The 22838-nt window shown below is 54.3% G+C and overlaps 1 protein-coding gene across 1 annotated transcript; it reads left to right on the forward strand.

The window, feature by feature from the left end:
- Positions 1-3068: 3068 nt before the first annotated feature.
- On the forward strand, positions 3069-10103 carry KIAA2013. Its single transcript, XM_079776249.1, has 3 exons — positions 3069-4274; positions 7203-8056; positions 9409-10103. Exons 1-3 carry the CDS (start codon positions 3242-3244, stop codon positions 9424-9426), a joined length of 1905 nt encoding a protein of 634 aa, XP_079632375.1. The 5' UTR covers positions 3069-3241; the 3' UTR covers positions 9427-10103.
- The last annotated feature ends 12735 nt before the right edge of the window (positions 10104-22838 follow it).

Genomic DNA, 22838 nt, shown 5'->3' on the forward strand with positions numbered 1-22838 from the left:
GAGAAAGGATTCACCCTGGACAAGCCTGCCCTCCAGACATTGGATCCCATTTCTTGCTCCCTTCATCAGATTGCTAGAACTTGAACCCAGTCCAAGCTTCATCCAAAAAGAGTTCCTGTCTCTTTAACCAGGGGTGGCTGCTGCCCAGATGTTACTCCCGGTACGTGCAGCACATGTTGTACACAGTTAAAGGCACAGGACCCTGCTTTCCTGGGAAAGTACAGGAAGGATAGCTGGCCTGGAGGGCAGTTGTCTGCTGCCATGGGGGCTTTTCTCACATTCCTTCTCTCCTTTTACCCATGTCCTTTCTTGTCCCGAAGACAGCCATACTCTGTGCTGCCAGACAGGCTGTCAGCTGGCCCTCAGACCCCTCCCCCTTTATAACTGTCAGCTAATCCCACTCACTCTTAGCCCCTTCAATAATCCTATAAAATAATAGGCTAATATGCAAGTCAACTTAACGGTGGAACGACCCATCACTATGATGCACACTGACCACCAGGGGGCAGACGCTCAACGCAGGAGCTGTCCCCTGGCGGTCTGTGCACTGGGGGGGGGGGGGGGGGAGGGAGAGGGGGGAGGGGGGAGGAGTGCCGTTCAGCCAGAAGCCGGGCTCATGGCTGGCCAGTGCAGCGGTGATGGCGGTGATGGCGGGAGCCTCTCCCGCCTCCACAGCAGCGCTAAGGATGTCCAACTGATGGCCATCAGTTGGACATCCCCCAAGGGCTCCTGGACTGTAAGAGGGCCCCCCCAAGTGCATGAATTTCATGCACCAGACCTCTAGCAATAATGATAATAATAAACAAACAAACAAAAATAATGATAATAATAATAGAATTTCCAAGCTGTTCCCCTAAGTAAAAAAAAAAAAAAAAAAAAAGATGCAAGTGAAAATCATATGCTACAATTTTTCTGAAAGAAAAACTTTATACTGTATGTCTAGGTGCCTATATATCTGTAAGCGAATCGAATATCTGGACGAGTATCCAAGGAACCGGTGGCAGTGGTTGCATCTGGGGAGAGGAACAGATGGCTGGGTGGGGCCCCAGGAGGGAGGAAGACTTTACAGTCGCTCTTCACCCTTTCGCACATGTTGAATTTGGTATCATATATCCTGTTTCCTAGTAAAAGTAAATAATGAATGGTTATTTTGAGCCAGGCACCGTGCCAAATGTTTCCTGTTGTTTGTCCATTTAAGCCTCAGAGCAATCCTATTCTCTCATGACCCCCATTTTATGGATAGAGAAACTGAGGTTTAGGGAAGTTAGTTGACTTGCTAGCAAGGGGTAAGGCCAAGATTGAAAACCCAGGCAGCCTGATGCCACGGTCCTTACCCTTGACTCCCTGGCTGTGTTGTGGCTGTGTTGCTGACCATTTCCTGTGAGTCTCCTTCCCTTGGGTTGTTTGAGAGTGGCAAGGGAGTTCCTGAATAATGAGCCTTTCATTTGACTAGGAATCTGCTTCCAGAAATTGCTCCCCCCCCCCAAAAAAAAAAATTCATACAAGTGGGCCAAGATATATGCCTATTTCATGGATGTTTGTAATTGTAAAAAATAATGACATGGGTTTCCAATTAAAAATTACTTAGCGTGTGTCAGGCACCTTGCTTGCTTTGTCTGCATTAACGTAGTCATTCCTCAAAAACGTGAGAGGCGGGGTCTCTGGTCCTTCCCATTCCACAGGTGGGATGCACCTGGCCTGGTATGCTTCCACCTCACTGTGCCTCCCAAGTCCTTCTGCCTCGTCAGGAGGTTGGATGGACCCTGTCTCTCTAACTATAGGGAATGGATTCCTGCTCTGCCACCAGCATCTTTCCTGGGTTTGTGCACTCCCAGTGGTAATTAAGAATTTTGTTTTAGGCCCTGCGGGCATGGCTCAGTGGTTGAGCGTCAACCTATGAACCAGGAGATCACAGTTTGATTCCTAGTCAGGACACATGCCCAGTTGTGGGCTCTGTCCCGGTGGGGGATGTGCAGGAGGCAGCTAATCAATGATTCTCTCTCATCATTGATGTTTCTCTCTCTCCCTCTTCCTTCCTCTCTGAAATCAATAAAAATATGTTTAAAAAACAGACAGATTAAAAACAAAAGAATTTTGTGTTTTGATAATAACCTTGGGGGGATAAAAGGGGGTACTGTACCATCACCCAGACTTGCAACTTGGCAAACGCATCTTGGTCTGCTCACAGCCCACAGGAAGCCGCCTCAAATACCCGGTTAGTTTTCAACAACTGGGAAGCACTGCCTGGCTTTGGAATATCCTGACAGCGAAGTGGGAACAATGGCCCCACTGTGCCCTGTGCTCATATGAATGTTTTCCTCCAGGAACAAAGCGAAACGTCTCTTTTGCATTGATGAGTCACAATTTAAAGGCATTTTCAAAGCATGAGACTTTAGTGTCTTGTATTATTTAATAAGTTAAAACTCAGGGTTGACATGAAGACGGCTTGGTGTGGTCGAGACATGGACAGTCCCGGGCTGGATTTCTGTCCCTTCTGTCCTACGTGCTGCCGGACAGGTCTGGAAGAGTTGTCAGCAACGTATTTCCTAGGAAGTCTAGTTTAGAGGGGTTACTTTCTTCTCTTTTCTTTTCTTTTTTCTTTTCTCTTCTCTTCTTTTCTTCTCTCTCTCTCTCTCTCTCTCTCCTAGCCTTTCTCTCTCTCTCTCTCTCTCTCTCTCTCTCTCTCTCTCTCTCTTTTTGTTTTGTTTTATTGCGGTGAGGATCGTCATTTTTACATTTAAAAGTTTTATTATTACTTTTAAATCTTAGGTCTGTTGACTCCATCAGTAGCAAACGGGGCCCAGCATGTGCTCGGCTTGGCCGACTCTGTGTTTTTTACAAGTCGGTTGGATGCTTCCAGAACTACCCGCCCAACCCCTCCCCCTCCCCCCTAACCCCACCCCTACCCTACACCCCACACCCCCCACCCCACACCCTGACCCGCGGCTCCCCGCCCTTCCCGCCGTGGCCCCGCCCCTTTCCCAAGCCCGCCCTCTCCCCGCCCCCCTCTTTTCCATGTGTCGCAAAAGACGCGGTGGCGCTTGACGGCGGCGTCGTTTGACGGTCGGAGGCGACTGAGGAGGAGGAAGAAGGGACGGTGGCGGCTGCCGCGGCGGCTGCGACGCGGTCCGTGGTGGGCCCCGCGGTCCCGGCTGGAGCGTGAGGCGCGGGCGGCCGGGCCGGTGGGCTGGGCGGCGGGCCCGGCGGCCGCTCCCGCGCCGCGCCCGCGCCTGGCGGCCCGATGTGGCTGCAGCAGCGGCTCAAGGGGCTGCCGGGGCTGCTGTCGAGCAGCTGGGCCCGCCGCCTCCTCTGCCTGCTCGGCATCCTGCTGCTGCTGCTGTGGTTCGGGGGCTCCGGGGCGCGGCGCGCGGCGGGCGGCCTGCACCTGCTGCCCTGGGCCCGCGGCAAGCCGGGCGCCGCCGAGCCCTCCGCCTGCCTGGAGGCGGCCACCCGCGCCTGGCGCGGCCTGCGGGAGCGCGGCGAGGCGGTGCCGCTGGGCCCCGGAGTGCCGGCCCTGGTGGCCAACGGCTTCCTGGCCCTGGACGTGGCTGCCAACCGGCTGTGGGTGACCCCTGGCGAGCGGGAGCCCGCCGTGGCGCCGGACTTCGTGCCCTTCGTGCAGCTGCGCCCGCTGAACGCGCTCTCCGAAGCGGGAGAGTCGGTGCTGCTGCTGCGTGAAGGGCTGCTGCGCCGGGTGCGTTGCCTGCAGCTGGGGACCCCGGGTCCCGGCGCTGCTGCCGCCGTCCCCGGACCAGCCTCGGTCTCTGGCCTCGTCACGGGATCCGGCCGCGACTGCGCGCTGCTGCAAGAGGACTTCCTGGCGCACCGGGGCCGACCCCACGTCTATCTGCAGCGCATCCAGCTCAACAACCCCACGGAGCGCGTGGCCACGCTGCAGACTGTGGGGCCCACTGCCGGGCCGGTGCCCAGGGCCTACACCAGTACCCTGGAGAAGGTCGGCGACCATCAGTTCCTTCTCTATTCGGGCCTGTCCCCGCTCCTTCCCACGGGGCTGGTGCACCTGGTGGTGGTGGCCGCCAAGAAACTAGTGGACCGGCTCCAAGTGGCTCCCAAGACGCAACTGGATGAGACGGTGTTGTGGGTGGTGCATATCTCAGGGCCGGTTAACCCGCAAGCGCTCAAAAGCAAAGGCGCCAAGGAGCTCAAGGTGCTCCAGGACTTGGCAAGGAAGGAGATGCTGGAGCTCCTGGAGATGCCCGCAGCCGAGCTGCTTCAGGACCACCAACGCCTCTGGGCCCAGCTCTTCAGCCCAGGTGAGGCGTGGCAGGTGCTCGGTTCATAGTCCACACCTCGCACCAGGGTGAACATGGTCCACCCTGCAGATGCCCCTCCGACGTCCGCAGAGGTTAAACCTTGGGCGTGGCCTTTGACCTGGGGCTGACCCTACTCCATCACTTAGTGTCTGCGTGACCTGGACCAGTAGCCTAATCTTTCTGGACTTGTATTCAGTAATGACAGTAGCACCTACCTCAGAGGGCTTTAATGAGATTCTAATGTAAAAATGAGTGGAATGGGTAGGTCTTTTTGTCCTTGTGGGTGAGGCCTGGTTTGAGCAAAATGGCTTAGAGCCGTGGTCGGCAAACTGTGGCTCGCGAGCCACATGCGGCTCTTTGGCCCCTTGAGTGTGGCTCTTCCACAAAATACCACGGCCTGGGCGAGTCTATTTTGAAGAAGTGGCGTTAGAAGAAGTTTAAGTTGAAAAAATTTGGCTCTCAAAAGAAATTTTAATCACTGTACTGTTGATATTTGGCTCTGTTGACTAATGAGTTTGCCGACCACGGGCTTAGAGGGTCAATTTGTAAAGGATACAAATGGCAGGCAGAGGGAGGCCTGGTCAGTCCCCACCCAGATGCTTTCCTCAGTTCCCTGGAGTCTGGCTGGTGACCAGCGTGGGCTTCTCGGCGTCCTCCAGGCTGAGGTGTCCTAGCTGAGGTGGCTGCAGTGTTTTCCACAAGGAGGCAGTGGGACCTCTTTCAGCCGGTGGGATGCTCTGTCACAGGAAAACTTCTTCCCCGGGACTGTTGAAGAACAAAAAGTCCTGCTCTAGAGGAGAGAGGTTTTGGGTTGCAGGGTTCTCGTTGTCTGGATCCTTGTATTTAGTTGCCAAAAGGAATCTTTAATTCATTCAAGAAGTGTTTGCATGCCGCCGCCAGGGTCTGTTCTCCCTGGAGAAGACCGAAGTGGACAGAGCACAGAGAGCTCATGGTGCTCTCTGTGCTCATGGTGCTTGCTCAAACTGGATAGGAGGAAGACAAATATTAGAAAATTGAAAATTTGAATAGATAAGAAAGATAGCTTTCTAGAATCAAAAGTACTATGGAGAAAGGTTAAAAGGAAGTGACTGAAGGTGACTGAAGGGGGAGGTAAAAGTAGGGGGCAGGCTCTGTTTAGCCCCAGTTGTGAGGGAGGCCTCTGAGGAGGAAACACTGAAGCTGAGACTGAATAGCAAGGAAGCCTGCCAGTAGGCCATTGCCCCTGAGGCTGGAGCCAGTTTGGTTGAATGGCCAGTGTGGCTGGCAGGTAGTGAGCCTGAGGGGGCAGGTGGGGGTGAGGGAGGTAGTGGGGGGAGGGTCAGACAGGGGAGGCTGGCCGTGGCCAGATCCTAAAGGGTCTTGTAGGCCTTAGTGAGGATGGTGAATTTTATTGTAAATGGGATGGAGAGCAGGGCAGAGCCACCATCTGGTGCACGTTTTTATTTTTATTTTTTTAATATATATTTTATTGTTTTTTTTACAGAGAGGAAGGGGGAGGGATAGAGAGTTAGAAACATCGATGAGAGAGAAACATCGATCAGTTGCCTCCTGCACACCCCCTCCTGGGGATGTGCCCGCAACCAAGGTACATGCCCTTGACCAGAATCGAACCTGGGACCCTTCAGTCTGCAGGCCGCCGCTCTATCCACTGAGCCAAACCGGTCAGGGCTGGTGCACGTTTTTAAAGGTCCCTGTGGCTGCTGTATGCAGAGTATCGACTGTATGGGGGCAAAAGTGGAGCATGGAGACCAGATAAGGGGTTGTTGCAGGAGCCCAGGTGAGAGGAGGGTGGCTGGGGCCAGAGCTGTGACTGTGGAGGTAGAAGTGGACAGATTCTGATACCTTTGAAGGCAGAGCTGCCAGTACTTTCCAAGGACTGGCTGCGGGGAGGAAGAACTCAAAGGTGACTCCTGAATTTGCGGGAGGGCTTGAGCAGGTGTCTGGAGACAACTTAGGGAAGGATCGGTTTGGGGCTGGAAGAATTCAGCCACGTCAGGTTCAAAAATGCCTGTCATCCAGATGGAGACACCAAGCGGGTGGTTCGCTGGCTGGGTCTAGAGGTCATACAGATTTTGGAGATCTTGTGTTCAGATGTTAAAGCTACAGGACTGGCCCCCGCCAGTGTGGCTCTGTGTTGAGCGCCAACCAGTGAACCAAGAGGTGACTGAATCAGTTCCCGGTCAGGGCACATGCCCGGGTTTCGGGCTCGATCCCCAGTAGGGAGTGTGCAGGGGGCAGCCGATCAATGTTTCTATCTCTCTATTCTTCTCCCTTCCTCTCTCTTTAAAATCAGTAAAAACATAAACATTTTTTAAAAAGCTACAGGACTGGAGAGAGAGGAGAGAGTGGAGACGCTCAGGGCTGGCCAGGGCATGAATGACAGTGTCCTAGAGTGGACTTTCTACTTGACTCCATATGGCTGGTGCCAAGGTCTGGCTCTGTCTGTTCTTTGGGGCTCTGGCAGGAGGCACCACTGCCTTTTATTTTTATTTTTTAAAGTATATTTTATTGAGTTTTTTACAGAGCAGAAGGGAGAGGGATAGAGACTTAGAAACATTGATGAGAGAGAAACATCGATCAGTTGCCTCTTGCACACCCCCTACTGGGGATGTGCCCACAACCAAGGTACATGCCCTTCACTGGAATCGAACCTGGAACCCTTGAGTCCACAGGCTGACGCTCTGTCCACTGAGCCAAACCGGTCAGGGCGGTGCCACTGCCTGGTAATAAGATTTTAGGTTTCGGGCCCACAGGGCTCAGGTTAGTCATGTGAGGAAGCCAGGCAGGATGATGCTCTCTTACTCCAGAGAAACTGGATCTGCCATTTTCATCCCTCGGGACAGAAACTTTGTGTCTCTGCTGCTCGTGCTCTCCCTTTCTTTCGTACCATGCCATCCTCCTTAACCTGCAATCTTGGTGGCGTTACAGGTGTGGAAATGAAGAAGATCACGGATGCCCACACCCCGTCTGGCCTGACCGTGAACCTGACCCTGTATTACATGCTGTCCTGCTCAACAGCCCCACTGCTCAGCCCCAGCCTGAGCCACAGGGAGCGAGACCAGATGGAGTCGACGCTCAACTATGAAGATCACTGCTTCAGTGGCCACGCCACCATGCACGCTGAGAACCTCTGGCCCGGCCGGCTGTCCTCCATCCAGCAGATCCTGCAGCTCTCCGACCTGTGGAAGCTGACCCTGCAGAAGCGCGGCTGCAAGGGGCTGGTGAAGGTGGGCGCCCCGGGCATCCTGCAGGGCATGGTGCTCAGCTTCGGCGGGCTGCAGTTCACCGAGAACCACCTCCAGTTCCAGGCCGACCCGGAAGTGCTGCATAACAGCTACGCCCTGCATGGCATCCGCTACAAGAACGACCACATCAACCTGGCCGTGCTCGCGGACACCGAGGGCAAGCCATACCTGCACGTGTCCGTGGAGACCCACGGCCAGCCCGTCAAGATCTACGCTTGCGAAGCGGGCTGCCTGGAGGAGCCCGTGGAGCTGACCTCGGCGCCCCAGGGCCACACCTTCCCAGTCATGGTGACGCAGCCCATCACCCCGCTGCTCTACATCTCCACCGACCTCACGCACCTGCAGGACCTGCGGCACACGCTGCACCTCAAGGCCATCTTGGCCCACGACGAGCACATGGCCCAGCAGGACCCCGGGCTGCCCTTCCTCTTCTGGTTCAGCGTGGCCTCCCTCATCACCCTCTTCCACCTCTTCCTCTTCAAGCTCATCTACAATGAGTACTGTGGGCCCGGGGCCAAGCCCCTCTTCAGGAGTAAGGTATAAAGCCTTGTGTCGTCAGAGCCAGGGCCCGGCCTCGCATTCTGTCCTGATCTAGGACGGGGTGAGGCCTGGGCATCATGGGGTGCCCTCTAAGCCAGTGCCCTCAGCCCTTAACTCATAGACAGGAGCGAGTGTGTTTTGAAAGGACAATAAAAAGTGACTTGTGAAAGGAGACCCTAGGAAGGGACAGGTGCGGATGGATGAGCCCGCTGGCCTCCAGGGACCTGGGCAGCTGACCCCCCACCCACCCCACCCCAGATGAATCTCAGCATCTGAAAATACTGCAGCAAAGCCCTAGATTACCCTGAGGCCTCTGTCTCAGCTGCTGGGGGGACCCCCATCCGAACCCGGGCAGCCCTCACTGTGGGCCAGAGGGGGTCATCTGTCAGCACAGACAAGACCATTCCCCTCAGTTCCTCACGTGGCTTTGCCCCCTGAAGCCTTGATTTTGACCCCAGTCGCTGTGGGGCTCGTATCTGGACCATATCTCCGGACATCAGGATTGATGTCTCGGGAGGCCACCTCCTGCCCTGTCACCCGGTCAGTCGTCTGTGCTTTCTCACCACCAGGACTTCCTGGGAGAAAGACCAGGAGGGAGTCCGTTGTTGGCAGTCGCAGGAGGAAGCGCTAGAGGGGAGCTTGTTGCCCCTGCCCTCCCCTCCGACTGAGAGTAGAGAGGAAGAGGAAGGTGTAGGTCTGCGTTCTCAAGTAGCTAAAGAGCCAGGGGCAACGCAGGAGAAATGCCCCATCACCTCCCCCGAGGGCTTTGTGGCCGGGACTTGGAGGAGGAAGGAGCATTGGACCTGAAGGAGTGGGAAAAGGGTGGGAGGCAGGTCTGAGCTCCTCAAGCTTGAAGAACAAAGTCAGATCAAAAAGAAATGTGCAGACACCATCGGGGAGCCTCCTGGGCCAGCTGCCGTAGAACAGCTCGGGTTCGCATTGCGGGGGTGGCAGCCTCTGTTTTGCCCCAGGCTGCTTCTCCCTGCTGGTTGGGGGGCTTCTCTGCCCTTAAAGTGGCAGACACCCGTTCACCTTGGTTCCCCACACAGTCAGGGGGACAAGCCACACTGCCTTCATGGGGCACTGCCCCATGTCCCTCAGTTTGCTTGTGCTAGAGCTGGCCACACCGCAGCAGAGCCCGGTGGTCACTCTGCACCGGCCAGCAGTCCCCAGACCACCAAATCCATAGCAGTCCTAGCCTGTCCCTGGGCCGGAGCTGTCTGCCACTCCAGCTCAGAGCGCGGGTGGGCGCCAGCAGGCGGTCTCCGTGGCCGGCTTCCCGTAGAGTTTCTGTAGCTGTCCACAGGGTTGGCGGCGAGCAGTAACAACTTGTTTTGTTAATTGAACAGGAAGATCCCAGTGTCTGAGTGAACCACCAGCCCTGCTTTCAGCCACCAATTGCACAAGACACCCAGCACAGACACTCCTGCTGCTACGAACAAGGGATCCTTTGAAAGCACCCACCCTTTTGTGCCTTGTTGGGGACAGCAGTGACGCAGAAGCGCGTGTGGATGTTGAGGAGTTCGCATTGCGGAGCGGGAGGGGAGGGGCCAGTGGACTTTTTGTAAGCTTCCGACTCAATAAAATGAACCCATATGGAAAATACTTGAAATTGAACTCACTCCTTCCACTTTCCCCCTTTCCTCTGCCCAGGAACTAGACCTCTTTTGAAAAGACGTGTCTAGGAGAAATTGTGGGCTTTTTCCTAATTTAATGTGCTCCTTCTTGACTGAATTTTTAATTTATTGCTGAGATTTTGCTGGATGGCTTTTCCTTCCACTGTAGACGGTGATTCTTGGTGGTGATTTCTGAGCTCGCCGCAGGGGTGGCATCCGGGGCCGCCCGTGGCCTGTGTGGGGGGCTCGGGGCTCGGGTCGCCCTCGGGTTTGCACATTGTCCCTGTCCAGTGAGCCCCCGGAGGTCTGTGCTTTGTATTGCTGGGCTTCAGGGGAAGTGTTTCACTTTCTAGTGATTGCTGATTGTTGGTTTTGAAATACCAAAGCTTTCTTTTGTTCTGTTTTTAAATAAATCTCTTTCAAACTTCCATGGTCCGTTTGTGTGTGGTTGAAACCTTTGGCGACATCCCGTCTCTCTCGGTCACCAGCCTGGGGTGGTGTCCAGCAGAAGGGCCAGCCACCTCGCCCCCCTGTGACGATAGGAATTCTTTTCCCACGTCTCCTCCTCCTCTCAGAGGCAGCCACTCAGATGTGGAGGCGGCCACTTTTCTGCTCCCGGGGGTGGGGGGGTGGGGGGGGTTTCCCTGGGGGGTCCTGCCCCGTGGGCTGGTCCAAGCATCACTGGTCCTTTCGCTGCCATAGTCCCTGTCCCCCTCCTGCCCTAAGTCGCCTAGACTTGCCTGCCCTGGCTTCTGCCGGCTGTGGCTAAAACTAAGGTCTGACCCGGCCTCTGGGGAGGAGAGTGGAGCTGCCGCTGTCCACAAAGGACTGAGCTGGGCGTGGCGGCCCACCTGGGGAGGCTGTGGTCCTCCGTGTTTGCAGCAGCCCCTCGCCGGGAAGCCTGGTTTGTCTGCCAAGGAGCTGAAGGGCCCACAACAGATGGCCAGGAGGCAGAGTGAACAAGCCTCAGCTTTACTGCCAGCTGCCCTGGCGGCCCCGGCCGGGCACCTTCCACTCCCGCTCTGGTAGTGCAGAGCTGGGAAACACCTCCCACTCCCCAGCCTGGGTCAAGCAGCTTCCGGTTTAATGCGATGACTAGAGGGCATGTCATACCATCTGCCACACCCAACTGCACCCCGTGAGGTTTCTGCTCCCCAAAATGGGCCAGCCAATGACCCACAAATGCATTCCTGTCATTTATAAGCCCCCTGGCCTATGGTATTATCGGAGCCCACACAGACTAAGACAAGCATATTCTTCCAGTGAAGGAACAGAACTTTCCAGGGATGATAACAAACCAAGAATCCAGGGATTCACAGGACCTTAGATGAGGAGGGAACCTTAGAGCGTTCTTGCTCGAGTTCATAACTAGCTTCAAGGGGCCTGTAACCCCTGGAATTGCAACATGTATGTGCATTTTTATTTATTTTTATGAGAGGTCCTGTAGCTTTCCTCAGATTCTCAAAGGATGCCCGACTTTGAAAACCTTCAGAACAAGATAACTTGCACTGTGGGGTCTTGTTTTTGACCCCCTTCTCTGGAAGCAGCGGTGGCCTGAGCTTCTGAAGTCTGGTTAGGGGTCTGGCAATTGGGCTCATCACCCCAGGCTGTGGGGCAGTTCCCGTCCCTGCAGAAAGGACGTCAGGGAGGGGGGGATCATCTCAGCTACTGGGTGTTGCCAGTCAAACAGCCTCAACCTGAACAAGCTACCTACAGCCTGACACTCCTGGCTCCTGGGACTGTGGCCAGTGGGAGCTTCAGATAGTTGTTTGCTTCAGTAAATGTTCATTGAGAATCCCCTAGCAGGCCATGCATGCTGGCCTTTGGGTGACAAAAGAGCGGGGGGAAGTTACATTTGACGAACCTCTACTCTGTGCTTAAGTTCTGGGAAGGCAGTGTCTATACCATCTCTGGAAAGCCAGAAACTAGCACAAGGCCTGGCACAGGGCAGATGTTCAAAGAATGCTTGTTGAATTGCATTTGTACGCATTCTGCCATTTAATCCTTGTGTTTCAAATAAGACTTCAGGGGTTGCAAGTGACAAAAAGCTTAATTATAACTGGCTTAAACAAAAGGTCAAGTACTGATTCACATAACAATGTAGTGTAGTAGGAGCTTCAGGAATGGCTTGATCCAGACTCAAGTGACTTCAGTAGGATGCATCTTTGCTTCTGGTAGATGGGCTTCCGTCTTCAGATTGGCTGCCCTTGTGGTAACAAAGTGGCCAGTTATCTATCACAAGGCTGACGCCCTCCTAGCAAGGGCAAGGCCGGCAGAGTCTGAGTCCCAGCATTCCTATTCAAAGTGCTCAGGTTCACCTCTCATTGGACGGCCCAGCCATGAGCCAGTCACTGCCAGGTTGCAAGGGGCATGGTAATTAGATTAGGCCACTCAAGCCACCTCCTCAGAGCTGGGCAGGGACGTCAACCTCAAACCACTGAAAAAGGAATAATAATAGGAGAGGAGTGGTTCCCAGAGGAAATTAGGGGTACTCTTTTTTTTTAAATATATTTTTATTGACTTCAGAGAGGAAGGAAGAGGGAGAGAGAGAGAGAAACATCAATGATGAGAGAGTCATTGATTGGCTGCCTCCTGCAGGACCCCACTGGGGATCAAGCCCACAACTCAGACATGTGCCCTTGACCGGAATCGAACCTGGGACCCTTCAGTCCATAGTCCGACGCTCTAGCCACTGAGCCAAACCGGGTAGGGCTAGGGGTACTCTTATCTTAATCTTCCTGATGGTCCAGTGATACCATCTTGGGCTCTTGGGAGCCTTTCCTGGCCCATGTCTGGGATCAGCCATCTCTCTAAGAAACCTGCTTCCTTTGTTTATTATATATATATATATATATATATATATATATATATATATGATTCATTTCATAGAGAGGAAGGGAGAGAGAGAGAGAATCATCAATGACGAGAGAGAATCATCGATCGGCTGCTTCCTGTACACCCCTTCCTGGGGATGGAGCCCACAACCTGGGCACATACCCTTGACCGGAATAGAACCCAGGAGCCTTCAGTCCCCAACCAGCTAGGGCAAACCTGCTTCCTTTGAATTGTTGACTGTAAGCTGGGGGCTTGGAGTGCTCATTACGCTGGGTTCTGTTTTTGCCAAAGGTGAACAACAAACAAGATAAAAACCCCTGGTTTGGACACACACCCAGCCTTCAGAGCCCAGAGAAAGCACTGGCTACAGGCGCCTGATTCTGACTGACCAGAGCCGGTCGTGTGAGGAGCAGCTGGTCTGGGGGAAGGAAAGAATAATACCATCTTATCACTTGAATAGTGTTTGGGACCAAAGGAGCCGGCTGGGCTGTGGGTACCGTCTCAGGCTCCCTGAGCTTGGGCTCATGATTCTCTACACGAGAGCTGGCCACAGAGAACAGCGTGGGAGGCTGAGAAATGGAGCCCAAGGAAGGAACTTCGGGATAGATTCCCTCCGTCCTTTACTGGGGCAGATACGACTAGTTTTCTTCCTGGGTATTCTCACACCATGGCAGCCTTCATGGCTGCCTAGAAGAAAGACTACATTTCCCAGCCTGCCTTGCAGCCAGGTGTGGTCAAGAAACTAAGTTCTGTCCTTAGCCAGTTTGGTTCAGTGGATAGAGCGTCGGCCTGCGGACTCAAGGGTCCCGGGTTCGATTCCGGTCAAGGGCAAGTACCTTGGTTGCAGGCACATCCCCAGTAGGGGGTATGCAGGAGGCAACTGATTGATGTTTCTCTCTCATCTATGTTTCTAACTCTCTCTCTCCCTTCCTCTCTGTAAAATATCAATAAAATATATTAAAAAAAAAAAAAAAAGAAAAAGAAACTAAGTTCTGTCCTTAGCCAGTTTGGTTCAGTGGCTAGAGCATTGGCCTGGGGACTGAAAAGTCCTGGGTTTGATTCCGGTCAAGGGCACATGCCCAGGTTGCGGGCTCAATCCCCAGTAGGGGGCGTCAGAAGGCAGCTGATCAATGATTCTCTCTCATCATTGATGTTTCTATATCTCTCCTCCCTTCCTCTCTGAAATCAATAAAAATATTTAAAAAAAAGAAAAAATAGAAAGAAAGAAAGAAACTAAGTTCTGGCCAATGGGATTGTTGGGGAAAAAAAAATTAACTTCCCGCGCTGAGTTTTATCAAATACATTATAAACATCATCAAATGTCTTTCTCATTCCTGTTTTTAACAAATGATCCAGTTCTAGTTTTAAGGCTAAATCACATTATCAGAAAAACAACAATATTTATAATTATAACATGTTATAGAAAAACTTAAAAAGTTATTTAAAAAGCAGTCAAAACTGACAATACGCGCAACGCTTAACAGAGTTGGAAAGGTGCTGGGACTCGCCTGGTATTTCCCTCCTCGAACAATGTTTGTGGATAAGATGTGCCCAAGAATCATCTTCAAATAAATGTAAGAAGTTTTATCTAAGGTCGGCGCAACAGGCTCTGCATTTAGCAAATGTCGGCGCCGGGCCCCACCCACGCGATGCCCGGGAGCACGTCTGCCGGTTGGTGATCTCCAACCGGTAAACATTTTGCGGACAAGACTCTGGACTTCGTGACCAAGTTCCCGTTTCTTACAGCAGCGATGCTGCACCGGGCGCCTGGGGTGGGGGGGCTGCACGGGGGCCCCTTCCCGTGGGTAAATGACAGTTCCGGTTAGAAACACGCTCTGCTCTCAGTGTAAGTTAGTCCACGGGACTGTCTGTCGCGTCATCAGTTTGCAAACTCTGCCCACTTCCACTAGGCAATTTCGCATCCAAATAGCCCCACCCTTTTACTACTATTTTACAAGTGAGCCCTGGAACCACTTGCAAAAACAAAGTCTGACTTTTAACACCATTTGTTAGCCTTGCAAACACAAGGCCTCAAAAAATTAGTACAAAACTCAGAATTGTTCCTCTCCACGGAAATCTTTAGTAAAAGGCGAAAGATTTATGCGATCTGAAGAGAAACCAGAGTATGCCCAGCAACTAAAGCCCACATTTCTCGGGTATCTGTTACCCCTAACTCTGTAATGGTGATTATTTACCGGGAAGAGCTAATGACTTCTCTCCCCCCTCAGACAATTCTGTGAGAGAAGTCTCACTTTGTGGGAAGAATAGCTCAAGGAAAGTAAGGGAATCTAGTCTTGTTTTAGGTTGGAAATTGTTCCGTTTCATGTGCAATGCATTGTGGATATGCAAATGAATCGCAGCCGGTTTCCGGAAATACCTTAAATAGTGCTTTCGTCTTGGTGCTGCAACTGGGACTACCACCAGGGGGCAGAGCGGAAGCCAGATTTAAGAAATACTGTATAAGCCTGAGCCTTGTCCAACCAGAAAAAGTCTGACTCTTTTAATAATTGGCCCTCCAAGTAAAATTTCTTTGGGATTTAAAGAAATAAAATAATTAAAATGGCAAAATAACATAAAACATGCAAAGAATTTTCTTCATTAAACAAAAACGCATTGGGCACTGTTCTAAACCCTGTGCTGGGCTCCAGGGGTAGAGCAGATCCCTAACATTTCATCTTCAAGGAGCATGCTATGTGATGGGGGCGCCAAGTGTGTGTGGTCAGCACCGATCACAGAATGTTCTCTGACATCTGGGCAGAGCATGACAGGATCCACAGTAGTGGGGTGGTGAGGGCATTCCAGCAGGGAGACACAGTGCTGAAGGGGCGAGTCTTGGTACTGATGGTCTTAGGACCAAGCTAAGAGCTTGGGTTTACCTAGAAAGAAAAGGGAGGCATAGAAGAGCTTTAAAAGAGAGTAGCGTGCCCTAGCTGGTTTGGCTCAGTGGATAGAGCGTCGGCCTGCGAACTGAAAGGTCCCAGGTTCGATTCTGGTCAAGGGCTCATGCCCGGGTTGTGGGCTCGATCCCCAGTGGGGGACTTGCATCGCTCATCTTGGATGTTTCTATTTCTCTCTCCCTCTTCCTTCCTCTCTGAAATCAATAAGAATATATTTTTAAAATCCTTTAAAAGAGAGTAGCGTGATCAGATCAGTGTTTAAAACAGTGCTCTCACCGTGCGTGGTCCCTGGATTAAACAAAGTACTCCTGGGGTACCCCTTAGGGATGCTTGGGTCCCACCCACTCCAGACCTATGATAACTAAAACTACCGGAACAGGACCTCAGAAATACCCCTGCTCTTCAGACAAGATGGGGGCGGGGGGGGGCGGGGGTGGAGCGCGGGTAGGCGGGGGAAGCCTGGACCAAGAGTTCCAAACCCGCGTGTCCTGCAGAGGGCGCACCTGCCATCGGCTCCCGCGGAGGGGGGCCATGCAGAGAGGGACACGGGGTTGCTAAAGGAGCCAGAAATCTGGGGTTTTACTTAAAATGTCCAGCTTGTGCCCCCTGGTGGTCAGTGCTTGTCATAGTGATTAGTCGAACGGTCGAATGAACAGTTGAACACTTAGCACATTAGGCTTTTATTATATAGGATTGCTTTGCTTTTATGGTACAGCAATTAGCTAATCTTCCTCCTAGCCTGACCCTCAGCAGTAGACATGCCTCCCCCTACCCATCCATCAATCCACCTATTCACCCATTCACCCATCCACCCATCCATCCAGTCATCCACCTATCCATCTATCCATCCATTCAATCCATCCACCCATCCATCTACTCATCCACCTATCCATTCATTTACCCATCCATCCAGTCACCCACCTATCCATCTATCCATCCATCTAATCCATCCAATACATCCACCCATCCATCTATCTATCTATTCATCCATCCAACCATCCATCTACTCATCCACCTATCCATCCACCCATCCATCTATCTATCTATTCATCCATCCAACCATCCATCTACTCATCCACCTATCCATCCATCCATCCATCCATCCATCCATCCATCCATCCATCCATCCATCACTTCACAGACTTTGGTTAAGAGGAAGTATAGCATCCATCCATTCATCCATCCATCCACCCATCCACCCATACATTCATCCATTACTTCTCAGCCTTTTGGTTAAGATCAAGTGTAGCATCCATCCATCCATCCATCCATCCTTGTGAGGTCTGGCTCCTGCTTTGAGCCTTCCAACTGCAAATTTCTAAGGTTCTGGCAGGAGCGATACCCACACCTGCTTAGAGGCTCAAGTGCAGGAGCTAAACTTCTGGCCCCTCTTCCTGCCCTTTGTCACGTCTCACCCCAGTCTCCTCAGTGGCCAGGGACAATGCACTCGGGAGATGCGGGGGTCACTGTTACTGTATCTCCAGCAGGTGACGCTAAAGGCCCTCTCTTCACCTGGGTGACATTGTCTGCTGGGTCCTCGCTTTGAGAAGGAGCAGGTGGGCCAGACTGGGCAGTGGCTCGGCCTGAGGCCAGCAGGTGAGTCAGGGGAACTCCCATAAGAGATCTTGGTCCTTGTGTGGGCATTTCTAGCCTGTGAAGGAGGGCCTGTCCCCCTTTAGTCTGGGATCAGCTGCACAGTGGTCAAAGCCAACCTCACTTTGTCTCCCCAGAATTGTTCCCGGGGCATTGGAAAGGCCATAGACCTTGCAGTTACACAGACCTCAGTTCAAATCCAAGCCCTGCCTGTTGAGGCCTGTGTGACTGTAGGCACGTTGCCTCATCTCTCTGAGCCTCAGTTTATTCACCAGTGAAATGGCGTAATGATGCCTAACGCCAGGTCAGCATCAGGATTAAATGAGTCATCATGTAAAAGCACCAAGTCATAACAGGGGTCTCTGAGTTGGTTCCCTCATCCACAGGCTCTGTCAGCAGTTTGTGGCCCTGTAGGCAGTTTGAGCCCAGCAAGGGGCTGTATTTTTTACTCCCTGAGCAAAGATAGAATCAGGCTCCTGGTAAGACAGAACTAGGGTGGGGCGAGGAAAGTCTCACTAACAGCCACCTTAGTACCTCCCCCTGCCCATTTGGGGCACTTGGGCACATCACCCCGATTTTCAAATACCCCTTGCTTCTTTCACAACAGGGCTGGAGGAAACATTCTACTTTATTTACAAACCAGAGACCCGGTGCACGAATTTGTGCACGGGTGGGGTCCAGCCGGCCTGCCCCACAATGGGGCGATGGGGCCGGGCTGGCCAGGGGGAGGGACCGTGGGCGGTTGGTCAGTCGGCCTGCCCCCTGGTTGAACTCCTGGTCGAACCCCCGGTCCAGGGGACAATTTGCATATTAGCCTTTTATTATCCTCTATAATAAAAGCCCAGTGACTGAACGGCAGAATGACCAGAACAACCGGTTGACCAGTCGCTATGACGTGCACTGACCACCAGGGGGCAGATGCTCAACACAAGAGCTGCCCCCTGGTGGTCAGTGCGCTCCCACAGTGGGAGCACCGCTCGGCTGACTGGGATGAGCGGCTGCTCCCGCTGCGAACCCCAGGCCGACGGGCAGGAACCTAGGCTGTGATCAGGTTCCTGCGATCATCGCCTCCTGGCCCCAGGCTCCTCCTCCTTGCTCCCTGCTGCCTCCTCCGGACGCCCACAGGTGGTGCAGCGCTGCCGCTGGTGGGCTCTCAGAGCTAACCCTGGTGGGCTCTCAGAGTTGCCGCTGGTGGGCTCTCAGAGCTAACCCTGGAGGCTGGGAGGTGGGTTCATGGCCGCCGCGGGACTGAGGCCTACTCTGCCACCTCTGAGTGCTATCATCCCTGGGCCTGGCCCCGACCCGGTTCCCTGGAGAGGGGAGTGCTCCAGCTCCACAGAAGATGCCAGACCAGTGCTCCCACAGCAGGCTGATCCCCGCAGGCCACGCCCCCCACCAGTGCACGAATCCCGTGCACCGGGCCTCTGGTATAGGATAGGAATAATTGCTTTCCTGGAAAAAGCCTGGCCAGCCGAACATCTTCATGCTTACATGTGATGCTAAAACAAAAGATCAGGTGTTTTTCAAAAGCAGCATAACCCATCCTAGAAGTGAGGTTTTTTGTTTGTTTTTAATTTTTAGGTTTTTTTTATTTTTTAAATATATTTTTATTGATTTCAGAGAGGAAGCGAGAGGGATAGATAGAAGCATCAATGATGAGAGAGAATCATTGATTGGCTGCCTCCTGCACGCCCCTTACTGGGGTGGGGGGCGGGGATAGAGCCCACAACCCGGGCATGTGCCCTTGGCCGGGATCGAACCTGGGACCCTTTAGTCCGCAGGCAGATGCTCTATCCACTGAGCCAAATCAGCTAGGGCTAGTTATTTTTAATCCTCACCTGAGGACATGCTTAGAGGGGGGGGGGGGGGGGGGAAGAGAGGAGAGACAGACAGAGACAGAGAGAGAGAGAGAGAGAGAGAGAGATCGGCTGCCTTCTGTATGTGCCCCAACTGGAGACAGAACCCGAAACCCAAGCATGTGCCTGACCAGGAATCAAACTGGCAGCCTTTCGCCGCATAGGATGGTGCCCAACCAACTGGGTCACGTGGCCAGGGCTAGAGGCAGGGTTTTGACTTAGTTCCCTTGGAAAAGCCGGCCTGGCCCCACTGACAAGCCCATGGGTGCTTGGGGCGTGTGTTTCTGAGCAGGGGCGGCAGAATGTCAGGGGCTGGCCAGCGGGGAGAGAGGAGGAGCGACAGGTCCCCAGACGGGACCCACACCCAGGAGCAGAGAAGCTGGGGAAGGGGTGGGTGACAGAGGAGGGTCCCAGAGTCAGGGAGACTGCTAGACAGGTGCTTCCACCGTGTGTTTGCGACCTGGGTGTTCAGAGGTGGAGCCTCCTCTGGGGGCGACCTAGCTGGTGGGGCAGGGCTGTCTTTGGGCCCAAGTGGCTTCTCTTGGGTCTCCTTTAGGGAACCAGTAATGCCGGCTGGTCTCAAAGGCAGGATCCACAGCGAACCAGTTCGCCTCTGCCTACGGGACCGCTGAGTCCAGTGGGAGGCCTGTGGGCGGCCTCCCCACACCGGGCATCTCAGAACTCAGGGCTGCGGGACCCCGGGAGGCAGACAGGGTGTGAGGACCCTTCAGAGGGTGAGGAGCCAGAGTGGGTGAGACACAGGAAGCCAGGGGTGGGGAGGTGGCCTCGGGGACGGGGCAGGAATCTGTCCATCACCGACACCCTGTCCATCACCTGACCCTTCTTTTCTGCATTCCGCCCGGGCCAGACCCCGGGGAGGGTGGGGCTGTCTGTGGAGCTGCAAAACTCTTGGTGTCACATGCCCCATCAGCACCTCAGCACCCTTATCGCCACCCTCAGCTTTTCTCAGGGGGCTGAGCACAGGGAGCCGGCAGCTCAGGTAACAGAATGGGGACGGCTCTCCTGGTGCGAAAGTACGTGGCGGCTCCCACTTCTGAGGCAGCCCACCCTGTCCCTCGCCACCACGCGGCCTTGACAGAGCTGAGGGGAAAGAACACCCCTCTGTGGGATCAGAGAGACCCGAGTTTAAATCAGTGTCTACCACTGCTGTGTGACACTTCGTAGTGCTTCACTCCTCTGGGCCTCAGTTTTCCTGATCTGTCAGATGGGCACAGCAGACCTGCCCGTCTGCTCACAGGGTCGGGGTGACAATTATACAAGACAATGTACTTTGTAAATAAGAAAAGCATAATCTTACCCTGACCGGTTTGGCTCAGTGGATAGAGTGTCGGCCTGCGGACTAAAGGGTCCCGGGTTCGATTCCGGTCAAGGGCATGTACCTTGGTTGTGGGCACATCCCCAGTAGAGGGTGTGCAGGAGGCAGCTGATTGATGTTTCTAACTCTCTATTCCTCTCCCTTCCTCTCTGTAAAAAATCAATAAAATATATTTTAAAAAGAAAAAAAAGAAAAGCATAATCTCATACAGTTGCTGCCTCCCCAGCCCTCTCCACAGATGGATACCACCTGCAGACACGTTTTGTTAGAAACTCTTGACAGTAAAAATTAATTAATTAATTAATTTTTTTAAAGTTTTGGCCCAGATTTAAAAATCGGATTTTTACGGAAGATTTTGAATTTACTTCTGCATCTGACAATACAAGTACCTTCCCCCCAAACAGCACGCAGGCAGGCTGAGCTCCCCTCAGCCAAGTTTCTCCAGGTCCCCCAGCCCTCTGCCATCCCCACACTTATGTCAAAGGGACGTGGTTGCCCCACTCCTCACACTAGTCATCGGGCCCCTAGATGTCTGGGTTTGTAACGCGTGCGTCGTGTGCACGGGAAGAACAGTATTGTCCTCGTCCCGCTGGTCATCTCAAGGCTTAGCACCCCTCTGGCGGAGTGACAGCCCCCCTCTTTCTGCTGCTCCCCCAGCCCTGTGTGTGCCCACGCGCCTGGCACCAAGCACTGACTCTGGAGGTTGGGGACATTTAAGAAAGCTGCTGGTGCCCGGCTGGTGTGGCTCAGTGGTTGAGCGTTGACCCATGAACCAGGAGGTCAGGGTTCAATTCCCTGGCAGTCAAGGGCTGCTTGGCGGAATCGAGACGGTTTGAGACATTTTGGGGTTTGGAGGAGCTTCCCGAGTTCCTGACGCGCTGGGCTCTGGCTGACCCGGCGCGCAGACACCCTGCCCCGTAGCGCCACCTCCGCCTTTCTCCGACCCCACCCTGGTCTCTGAAGAGCCTGGTCACATGCTCAGACTCCCGGGCTGCGGGGCAGGGGCCTCGGGCCGTCCCTCCCGGGAGCCCCCGGGTGTGGGGTTGGGCTCTGACGGCCGCAGGAGGAGGCCCGGCAGGCCTGTCCGGCTTTTCTCCTTTGTGACCGGCCCATTTCCCTGCAGGACAACGGGGCCCAGGGGGCAGTGTCCTGGGGGGGCCGCTGCCTCAGGACTCCTAGATCGCAGCCCGCAGGGGCGGGGGGCGCCTTACGACAGCTTTCCTGCCTCTTAGGGAAGGAAGGGTTGCTGGCTGAGCCTCCCCATCCCCAGAGGCACACGCTGGGCCGTGTCCCCGGGCCTCCTTCTCTGTCTAGGTGTGGCCCCCACATGGCTCTCTGGGACCCCTCAACCTCGGGGGGCTGCAGCCTCCTTCCAGGAAAGCCGCCCGGATCTCAGAGCTTCAGAGCTGGGTGTGTCCTCCCCGCTCTCCCCCCACCAGTGTGCTCCGTGCCTCAGGCCAGCAGGCTGCCCCGGGCCTGCTCCCTGGGAAGCCGAGAAGGCCCTGAGTGGAGTGCTGGGGGAGGGGGGGGGGGCGGGGGGAGAGGGGGCGCTGCTGGAGAGAGGCTGCCTGAGGATGGGAGTGTGGTGCCACCGGGTGAGCAATGAGGCTGAGGCTGGGGGTCCGTTTACTGAGTTCAAACCCCGTTTGGTGGCTTCACAACCTTGGGGAGTTACAGAAGGTTTAACGAAAGCATGCCAAGAAGCACTCGGCGACATAGTGAGTGCTCAGAAAAGGCTTAGCAACCATAATAATTATTATTATTCTTTCTTTCTTTATTTTTTAAATATATTTTTAGCGATCTCAGAGAGGAAGGGAGAGGGAGAGAGAGATAGAAACATCAATGATGAGAGAGAATCATGGATCAGCTGCCTCCTGCGCGCTCCCTACATGTGCCCTTGACTGGAATCGAACCGTGACCTCCTGGTTCACAGGTCGACGCTCAACCACAGAGCCACGCGGGCCGGGCAGCACAGAATCGTGGCACAGAATCGGCGACACGGGACACAGAGGCTCCCCGGGTCGAGGTGGCAGCTGACCCATGATTCCCACGGGTTAGACGTGGTTTCCGGGAGGGTGGGGACCTGACTTTAGGCCACAGGAGCCGGTGCCACCGCTGAGCATGGCTGATTGACAGGGAGGAGGCAGGAGCCAGCTCCGGCTGCCGCGTTGCTGGGGGACCCCCCCAGATGGCGGGCTCTGTGAGCCGCCCGCTCCCCAGGTGAGTCTGGCCACACGGAAGCCACGGCAGGGACCCGGGTCCCTCCACCCAGACCCATACAAGGCCTTGGCCTCTGCTCTCCCCTCAGATCACGGGGACCAGGGGTTCACCTTCTCCGAGGAGGGCAGGGACGAGAGGGGGACAGGGAGCTATTTCGAGAAGGTGTCGAAGGCCGGGGCACTAAAATTAGCCCCGTGGTTCCTAAAAAGACATTGGCGCCATCCGAGGCCGTGGAGAGGGGCTCTTCAGCGGGGAATGTGGCCCCAGGAAGGGCTCCCGCGGGCCTGGGCAGTGAGGTCAGCCTGCGGGCCGGTGGGGCGGCGATGGCCGGGGTCATGGGCACGGTCCCCAGCCGCCCGCCTGCAGATTCTGGAGCTGGTTCCCACCGCCTCCTGCGCCACGCGGGCAGGAAGGTGGGCCCGAGCC

Source organism: Cnephaeus nilssonii (genome assembly GCF_951640355.1).
Source record: "Cnephaeus nilssonii genome assembly, chromosome: 7".
Classification (NCBI taxonomy): domain Eukaryota; kingdom Metazoa; phylum Chordata; class Mammalia; order Chiroptera; family Vespertilionidae; genus Cnephaeus; species Cnephaeus nilssonii.